This window comes from Mauremys reevesii, unplaced genomic scaffold, assembly GCF_016161935.1.
Source record: "Mauremys reevesii isolate NIE-2019 unplaced genomic scaffold, ASM1616193v1 Contig69, whole genome shotgun sequence".
NCBI classification, from domain to species: Eukaryota; Metazoa; Chordata; order Testudines; family Geoemydidae; genus Mauremys; species Mauremys reevesii.
Window position 1 is genome coordinate 344,840 of NW_024100883.1, and position 10,033 is coordinate 354,872.

The following is a 10,033-nucleotide window of genomic DNA, read 5'->3' on the forward strand; positions in this document are numbered from 1 at the left end:
TCCAAGCAAATGGACCGGTTAGGGTGGGTGTGGGCTCCCACATACCGAATCCTGCCGGGTCCATGGGGAGGATGAATGTGGAACTGTATACCCCCTCATTAATAACCCCAGCTCCCTAAAGCTTAATTGCTTTTTGGGCTCAAAGTTTGAGAAAACTCAACCAAAAGGTTTGTTGAGTATTCTCAAAGGGGGGAATTGTTGGTGTCACTAGGCATAAATCTAGGTAACTAGGTAACTCGGGAGGGTGGAAGTCCACAAGTGTCAATGAAGCCTTTCTGCACTAGGCCTGAATGAACCAAAGTTATTCCATGTCTAATCAAAGCCCGTCCATGTTTGAACTTTAATCGACCTAACAGGCCAGCAACAGAGAATGGTTATCAGTTGCAATACCTGTACCAGAAGGTAATAATGAGGCCTGCTTGCTCCTGGCTAAGAGGCAAAATAACAGATCAAAGAAAGTAAGACAAGATAACGGTTCACAGAAGAGTTACTAATGAGCTAAATTGTTAGATGCCAAGTATGACTTAACTGCTTAATGTAATTGCTATTGCAAAGTGTATCTGCTACATGGGAATGAAAGGTGGGGAGAGAAGGGAGGTGCGGGGGGATAGAAGAGGCTTAGTTAAAGTTATGTATAAAAAGAGAAAAAGCTGCTTGTAGCTGGGTGCGTGATTTGAGACGCATCTGTCTCCGAGCATCCCGCTGTGAGATCTCAAATAAACTTGGTTTGCTTCTCCACCCTGGTGTGTTAATTAGTGCGACGCACACTGGGCAATGAACCCCACTGCTGCCCCTTCTCAGGCCCTTTGGGCCGGCAACAAAGTGATAATATTGCACAACATTACCCAGAAGTTTAATATTAGATCATAACAATACCGTAAAAGCAAGCCTTTCTCAGACACAGGGCCGACTCTAGGCATCAGCTCTCCAAGCATGTGCTTGGGGCGGCACTTTCCAAGGGCGGCACTCCAGCCCCTTCCCCATTTTTTTATTTGGCTTGGGGTACAAAAAGCCGGGAGCCGGCCCTGAAACAAGATGTTCCCTCTTAGCTGAGGCTTTCAGGCTGAGCTGGATCTGACACTGCAGTTCTGGTTGCCGTCGCTAGATGGCGTCACGGCAGCCTGAGTCGCTCAGGCTGGACTGGAGTTCAGGCTGCCCTGCCACTGGGGAGCCAGAGCATCATCCCCGGGAGCTAGGTCCGGCTCTGCGGGGCGAGAGGGGCTCAGCTCCAGGGGACGACGCTCGGGCTCTGCGGGGCGAGAGGGGCTCGGCTCCGGGGGACGACGCTCCAGCTCTGCGAGGCGAGAGGGGCTCGGCTCCGGGGGACGACGCTCCGGCTCTGCGGGGGTGAGAGGGGCTCGGCCCTGGGGGACGACGTTCGGACTCTGCGGGGGCGAGAGGGGCTCGGCTCTGGGGGACGATGCTCCAGCTCTGCGCCGGCGAGAGGGGCTCAGCTCTGGGGGACGATGCTCGGGCTATGCGGGGGCGAGAGGGGCTCGGCTCCGGGGGACGATGCTCGGGCTCTGCGGGGGCGAGAGGGGCTCGGCTCCGGGGGACGATGCTCGGGCTCTGCGGGGGCGAGAGGGGATCAGCTCTGGGGGAGGAGGCTCGCGCTCTGCGGGGGCGAGAGGGGCTCAGCTCTGGGAGACGATGCTCCGGCTCTGCGGGGGCAAGAGGGGCTCGGCTCCGGGGGACGATGCTCTGGCTCTGCGGGGGTGAGAGGGGCCTGGCTCCGAGGGACGATGCTCTGGCTCTGCGGCGGCGAGAGGGGCTCGGCTCCGGGGGACGATGCTCTGGCTCTGCGGGGGCGAGAGGGGCCCGGCTCCGGGGGAGGAAGCTCCGGCTCTGCGGGGTGAGAGGGGCCCGGCTCCGGGGGACGAAGCTCTGGCTCTGCGGGGCGAGAGGGGCTCGGCTCTGGGGACGATGCTCGGGCTCTGCGGGGGCGAGAGGGGCCCGGCTCCAGGGGACGACGCTCCGGCTCTGCGGGGCGAGAGGGGCTCAGCTCTGGGGGACGATGCTCGGGCTCTGCGGGGGCGAGACGGGCTCGGCTCCGGGGGATGACGCTCCGGCTCTGTGGGGCGAGAGGGGCTCAGCTCCGGGGGACGATGCTCAGGCTCTGCGGGGCGAGAGGGGCTCGGCTCTCGGGGACGACACTTGGGCTCTGCGGGGAGAGAGGGGCTCGGCTCCGGGGGACAATGCTCGGGCTCTGCGGGGGCGAGAGGGGCTCAGCTCTGGGGGACGATGCTCGGGCTCTGCGGGGGCGAGAGGGGCTCGGCTCTGGGGGACGATGCTCGGGCTCTGCGGGGGCGAGAGGGGCTCGGCTCCAGGGGATGACGCTCCGGCTCTGCAGGGCGAGAGGGACCCGGCTCCGGGGGATGATGCTCCGGCTCTGCGGCGGCGAGAGGGGCTCGGCTCCGGGGGATGACACTTGGGCTCTGCGGGGGCAAGAGGGGCTCGGCTCCGGGGGAAGATGCTCGGGCTCTGCGGAGGCGAGAGGGGCTCGGCTCCGGGGGACGATGCTCCGGCTCCGTGGGGCGAGAGGGGCCCGGCTCCAGGGGACGACGCTCCGGCTCTGCGGGGCGAGAGGGGCTCGGCTCCGGGGGACAATGCTCCGGCTCTGCGGGGGCGAGAGGGGCTCGGCTCCGGGGGACGATGCTCGGGCTCTGCGGGGGCGAGAGGGGCTCGGCTCCGGGGGCGATGCTCCGGCTCTGCGGGGCGAGAGGGCTTGGCGCTCCGGCTCTGCAGGGCGAGAGGGACCCGGCTCCGGGGGATGATGCTCCTGCTCTGCGGCGGCGAGAGGGGCTCGGCTCCGGGGGACGACACTTGGGCTCTGCGGGGGCAAGAGGGGCTCAGCTCTGGGGGACGATGCTCGGGCTCTGCGGGGGCGAGAGGGGCTCGGCTCCGGGGGATGACGCTCCGGCTCTGCGGAGCGAGAGGGGCTCAGCTCCGGGGGACGATGCTCAGGCTCTGCGGGCCGAGAGGGGCTCGGCTCTCGGGGACGACACTTGGGCTCTGCGGGGAGAGAGGGGCTCGGCTCCGGGGGACAATGCTCGGGCTCTGCGGGGGCGAGAGGGGCTCAGCTCTGGGGGACGATGCTCGGGCTCTGCGGGGGCGAGAGGGGCTCGGCTCGGGGGGAAGATGCTCCGGCTCTGCGGCGGCGAGAGGGGCTCGGCTCTGGGGGATGACACTTGGGCTCTGCGGGGGCAAGAGGGGCTCGGCTCTGGGGGAAGATGCTCGGGCTCTGCGGAGGCGAGAGGGGCTTGGCTCCGGGGGACGACGCTCCGGCTCTGTGGGGCGAGAGGGGCCCGGCTCCGGGGGACGACGCTCCGGCTCTGCGGGGCGAGAGGGGCTCGGCTCCGGGGGACGATGCTCCGGCTCTGCGGGGGCGAGAGGGGCTCGGCTACGGGGGACGATGCTCCGGCTCTGCGGGGGCGAGAGGGGCTCGGCTCCGGGGGACGATGCTCCGGCTCTGCGGCGGCGTGAGGGGCCCGGCTCCAGGGGACGATGCTCCAGCTCTGCGGGAGCGAGAGGGGCTCGGCTCCGGGGGACGATGCTCCGGCTCTGTGACCGCAGGGCAGCCTGGGTGTGAGGACCTGGGGAGGGAGGGAAGTGCGTCCCAAGATGCAGGGAGGGTCCTGCTACCACTGCTGCTCTGCTCTGAGTCTCCCCAGGGCGGCGCGGCGTTTCCCCGGCCGAGGGGGCTGTGCAGGGCGCCGCCGGCCTGGGCGGGGGGCGTGGATCCCGGCTCGCGCGCTGACAGGGCGAGTGGCTGGACAGCCCGAGCTGCCAGGGACCTGCCGCTGCCCCCTCCTGCCCCCGGACCCAGCCCACTGCGCACCTCCCCCACCTCAGCCCCACGCTGCCTGCCCTGGGAGGGGAGAGGCAGAGCCCGGCTCCGAGTGCGGGATACTTCCCAGCCAGGGGACCCCTGCGGCTCAGGCACCTGGGGGTCAGTGTCCATCCTCTTGGCTCTGCCTGCACGTGGCTGGGGAATCAGCTGTCAGTGCCTGCCCCTCTCAGCCCTTGCACCCCCCATCACGCTCGCAGCCCCTCCACTGGTACCTCCCCCATCGCTCCTTCCCCTTGTACTCTCCCTTCCCCCGCACCTCTCCCCTTTTACCCTCCCCCAGCTCTCTCCTCCATCACCTCCCCCTTCCCCTGCACCTCTTCTCCTGCAACCCTCCTGATACCCCCTCTCCTTCTTCACTCTCCTCCACGAGTACATCACACTCCACTTCACGGCCAAAAATGGTTTCTCCACTTGCTTCAACCTCCTCCTCCTCATCATCATCATCTTCCTCGTCCCCCAAATCCACATCCCCATTGCCTGAGAATCCATTGATGGAGTCCACACACAGGTGTGGGGTAGTTGTAGGGGCACCCCGTAGAAAGGCAAGCAGCTCATCAGAGAACCGGCATGTCTGGGGCTCTGACCCGGAGCAGCCGTTTGCCTCTCTGGTTCTTTGGTAGGCTTCACACGGCACTGCTGCAGGTCCCTGTTATAGCCTCTGTCCTTCATGCCCTTGGAGATTTTTTCAAATATTCTGGCATTTCGTCTTTTGGAACAGAGTTCTGCTAGCACGGATTCATCCCCCCAAACAGCGATCAGATCCAGTACCTCCTGTTCGGTCCATGCTGGAGCTCTTTTGCTATACTGGGACTCCATGGTCACCTGTGCTGATCAGCTCACTATGCTGGCCAAACAGGAAATGAAATTCAAAAGTTCATGGGACTTTTGCTGTGTACCTGGCCAGTGCATCGGAGTTGAGAGCGCTGTCCAGAGCGGTCACACTGGAGCACTCTGGGATAGCTCCCGGAGGCCAATACCGTCGAATTGCATCCACACTACCCCAAATTCGACCCAGCAGGGTCAATTTCAGCACTAATCCCCTTCATAGAATCATAGAATCTCAGGGTTGGAATGGACCTCAGGAGGTCGTCTAGTCCAACCCCCTGCTCAAAGCAGGACCAAACCCAACTAAATCATCCCAGCCAGGGCTTTGTCAAGCCTGACCTTAAAAACCTCTAAGGAAGGAGATTCCACTACCGCCTTAGGTAACCCATTCCAGTTCTTCACCACCCTACTAGTGAAAAAGTTTTTCCTAATGTCCAACCTAAACCTCCCCCTCTGCAACTTGAGACCATTGCTCCTTGTTCTGTCAACTGCTACCACTGACAACAATCTAGATGCATCCTCTTTGGAACCACCTTTCATGTAGTTCAAAGCTATCAAATCCCCCCTCATTCTTTTTTTCTGAAGACTAAATAATCCAGTTCCCTCAGCCTCTCCTCATAAGTCATGTGCTCCAGCCCCCTAATCAGTTTTGCTGCCCTCTGCTGGACTCTTTCCAATTTTTCCACATCCTTCTTGTAGTGTGGGGTCCAAAACTGGACACAGTACTCCAGATGTGGCCTCACCAAAGTCGAATAGAGGGGAATTATCACGTCCCTCGATCTGCTGGCAATGCCCCTACTTATACAGCCCAAAATGCCGTTAGCCTTCTCAGCAACAAGGGCACACACTACATAGGGAAAGGTGGAATTGTTCTCCATGTGTTGATCATGTCAGACATCCACCAGGGAGTGATGATTGATGATCTCTCTGAGGATGCCTTTGGCGGCCTGGCTGCATTAAAATTTTCACTGCAGGCCCAGGCACTAGTAAGGATTCAAAGTGCCGAGGAAGGCAGATGCCTATTGATAGAAACACACCCACTCTGGGTCTGCATTCGGGGGAAGACATTGCATAGATTCAATGTCAGCCCATCCACACAGGCCTGTAGGTGCAGCAGGTGACCTGGGATGGCCTTGGCAACTCCCAGCATCTCAAGCTGTAAGTAAGGGCAGAACAGGGTTGCCACCCCAGCCAAATGAGCACTGTCATGTCTAAAATATAACCCGTCCCCCCACTCCAGCCTCCAACTAGTCTCGACAGATGGATCCATGTTTATTTCCATCAGGCAAACCACAGAGTACCCTACATCACAAAGAAAGGACAGCACCTGGTGACTGTGGAGAACCACCCCAGAGCCATTAGTGTTCAGTGTTGAAAAGATGATTGGCTTCACCTTAAGGGGCTGAGGAGATCCTCATGGGCAGGAGGATCTCCAGCCAGCCTTGCAACAATCGCTGACTAACCTGAAAGGTTTTTCCCAGAAGTTGTGGGCCCACTGGTAGACCAGGATGTCCTGCCTCCTGGTTCCCTTCCACTCCTCCAAAACAGCTCTCGTGGCCCAGAAGACGAGATTGAAGTCTCCCCAATGCTGGAGAGGGGGTTTCACCTTACCCGTGAAATCACAGGTGTCCACCAGAAATCAATGAGGCTCATCCAGCAGCACAGTGGGGGATGGTGTCAAGGACCTGTTATGACCCTGTGGCCCATGGAGATGGGCAAAGATAGCAGTTTTCAGGTATCTAAAGGGGTGTCATCAGGAGGAGGGAGAAAACTGGTTCACCTTAGCATCTAAGGATAGAGCAAGAAGCAATGGGCTTAAACTGCAGCAAGGGAGGTTTAGGTTGGACATTAGGAAAAAGTTCCTAACTCTCAGGGTGGTTAAACACTGGAATAAATTGCCTAGGGAGGTTGCAGAATCTCCATCTCTGGAGATATTTAAGAGTAGGTTAGATAAATGTCTATCAGGGATGGTCTAGACAGTATTTGGTCCTGCCATGAGGGCAGGGGACTGGATTCGGTGGCCTCTCGAGGTCTCTTCGAGTCCTAGAGTCTATGAATCTATGAATCTATGAAAGAGAGAGCAAACCACCAGTTTGGTGTCGGTACCGGAGGTGCCGCGCAACCCATCTCTATCTCCAGAAAGGGAAAGGGAGCTGCAGGGAAGAGAGCAGCTCCTAAAGGGTCAGGGAGGGGAGACAAAAAAGACCCCCCCTGAGGTTTGCCCAAAGACAGGGGAAATGAGACAACTCCTGGATGGCAGCAGCATGGAAGATGGAGAGGACAAAAATGAATAGGGCTTCATTCTCCCTTCCCCCCACAGCTCCTGCCTCTGCTCTGTGGCTGTGGCTAGGGCTGGGGGCAGCCTGAACTGAGGGGCTCTTCTGCCGCTGCAGCCAGGCAGCCTGGGCTCTTCTACTTCCCTGGCAGCTCCTACTGGGGTTGGAGGCTTGAACTCCTGCCAGATGAAGCTGAGGCGGCCTTCGGCCGAGCTTCTCCATCTGAATCAGATGAGGATTGGCATGTTCTGTTCATTCCCTCTGAAGCACCTGACACTGGGCACTCTCAGAACACAGGCTACTGAGCTGCATGGACCATTGGTTTTACCCAGTATGGCTGTCATCAACAGACAGTCCAGGGTTAATGCCTCTTTTACCTGTAAAGGGTTAAGAAGTTCACCTAGCCTAGCTGACACCTGACCAGAGGAACCAATGGCAGGACAAGATGTTTTCAAAGAGGGAGGAGGGAAATCAGATTTTCTCTGTTCAGAAAAGTTTGTGCCAGAGTAAAGGATCCAGGAATCAGCCATCTAACATTTCTCCGAAATAGTAAGTGGTTAGAGAAGGAATGTATTAGATTATGGTTATTTCCTTTTGTGACTTCGTTTTTCATAGGACGGAGAATCAGATTGGGTGTCTTTGTGTAACTAAGGTTTTTGCCCAGAGGGACATCCTCTGTGGGTTGAATCTGTTGTCTGTGGCAGTAGCTTGCATGCTAATCTCACAGAGGTATTCCTTTCACCCTTTTTCTCTAATTAAAAGTTCTCTGTTAAGAACCTGATTGATTTTTCCTTGTTTTAAGATCCAATGGTTTTTTGGATCTGGGCTCACCAGGAATTGGTGGGAGGTGAATCCGTCTCAATCCTGCCAGGAAAAGGGGGATAAAACTGAGGAAATAATTTGGGGGAAGGCAGAGTTCCAAGTGGCTCTCCCCTAAGATTTGGAACACACTTGGTAGTGGCAGCTTGCTGGTAAATAAGCTTAGGGGTTATCTCATACAGGTCCCCACATCTGTACCCTAAAGTTCAGAGTGGGGGTAACACCTTGACAATGGCCATTCTGATCTCCTCATTTAGACCAAGATGTATCTGCGTCCTGCAGTAAAACACTGTACCCCACTCCCCTCCCAGAGCTCAGATAGATCCCAGGAGTCCTCACGGGGTCTCTCTCTCCACAGAGTTGGTAACAAATTATGAATCAACATTAACCAGTGCCCCTTACGTGACTTGCCATAAGATGTGACATCACATTGGTTTTAGAGATGACTGGGTCATAGCTGACAAGGGACAGGAAGACAGGAACAAGCGACAGGGGCAAGGTCATGGGGAGAAGACACACAGCAGGGTCGAAGCTTAACAGAAGAGATGGGGCAAGATTCCAATTTCAGGGAACCATCTACCAGCAATTAGAAAGGTGGCCACCCAGTGTAGTGTACACAGACTGACTCCCCAGTTCATCACATTGACACAGCACAGTCAGGACAGGGAAGGGTTTAATGTCTCTCTGTCTGTCCAGGAAGTGATTCAGGGAAGAGCCCCGAGCACCATGCACCAGCCAGCTCTGCACAGAGCTCAATGTGAGAGCCAGAGCACAAGGAGGAAACATTTAGATCTTTTTATGAGTAAAGAGCTGGAGCAGCCTGCCCCGGATCTGTTTGGTCCTCACCCCATAAATGATGGGGTGCAGCACTGGGGGAACGAGGTGGTATACACAGTTAATGAGAATGAGGACATACAGTGGTACATTGTGACCAAACCGCAGCATGAGAGAGGAGAATAAATCTGGGATATACAAAGCTGAAATGGCACAAAGATGAGAGATGCAGGTCCTAAAAGTTTTGAGCTGGGCATCCTTTGTGGGGAGGCGGAAGATGGCCCGGAGGATCAGAGTATAGGACACGGCGATAAAAAATGCATCCATTCCAATTACAGAGAGAAGATCAAACAGGCCATAGTAACTATTGAGGCGGATGTCAGCGCAGGCCAGGTTCACCACAGCCATATGCCCACAGTAGGAGTGGGGGATGATGTTGGTTCTGCAATATGGCCACTGTCTCGCCAGGAAGGGATAGGGTAATGCGAGTATGCCACTGCGCAGCACCACGGCCAGGCCTATCTTGGCCACAACAGAGTTTGTCAGGGTCGTGGAATGTCTCAGGGGATGGCAGATGGCCACATAGCGATCCAGAGCCATGGCCACGAGGATTCCAGACTCCATCCCTGAGAGGGAGTGAACAAAGTACATCTGGGTGAGGCAGGCACTGAAACTGATCTCCCTGGAATTGAACCAGAAGATGCTCAGCATTTTGGGCAGGGTGGATGTAGACAGGACCAGGTCAGTGACAGCCAGCATGCAGAGGAAATAGTACATGGGCACATGGAGGCTCGGCTCCCTCTTCACGATGAACAGGATGGTGAAGTTCCCCAACACGGCTATGATGTACCCAGCACAGAAGGGGATGGAGATCCAGACACGGGCTTCCTCCAGGCCAGGAATGCCCAGCAGGATGAAGGTGGAGGGGTTGGTGAAGTCGGTTGTGTTAGAATCTGACATGGTGTAGGGGAGAAAGTGTCCAACTCTGAGGCATAAGGGTGTCTTCTGCATTTACCGTATGCTCCCCTGACTTCTTGTGTGTTCCCAGGATCTCGGGTGATAGTCGCAGTAGAAATGCCTGCATGGAGAGACAACGTTAATATGAGACACTGCATGCAGTAGTGGAGGCTGTTCTCATGGGAGAAGCAGATTGGTCGCTCTTCACACACTGAAAAATTACATTTTCATTATTCAAAGAGAATAACTATGAACAATGACCCTACTAAATCCAATTCCATATTTTGTTGTGCTCCCTGAATTAATAATTCCTACACTTTGTGGTGGGGGAACCTTAAGAGGCACCAGCAGGAAACACAAGTGTGGATACTGGTTATCCATCATTGTTCCTTAAAGCAATGAGAGCCAGGATAGGGAGTCCATTCTGAAGGGAGTTCCCCATTCATCCAGTTGCCCGAAATCAGAGAGGGGAAAGAAACAAACTTTTGGGATGACATGTGCTGGGAGAAACATCCCAACTAGAACATACCTC

At 56.8% G+C, this 10,033-nt stretch overlaps 1 protein-coding gene across 1 annotated transcript; it reads right to left on the reverse strand.

The window, feature by feature from the left end:
* Positions 1-8,556: 8,556 nt before the first annotated feature.
* LOC120394594 (olfactory receptor 51E1-like) lies at positions 8,557-9,504 on the reverse strand. The gene has a single exon (XM_039518821.1). The coding sequence runs from the start codon at positions 9,502-9,504 to the stop codon at positions 8,557-8,559; it is 948 nt and encodes a 315-aa protein (XP_039374755.1).
* Between the last annotated feature and the right edge of the window lie 529 nt (positions 9,505-10,033).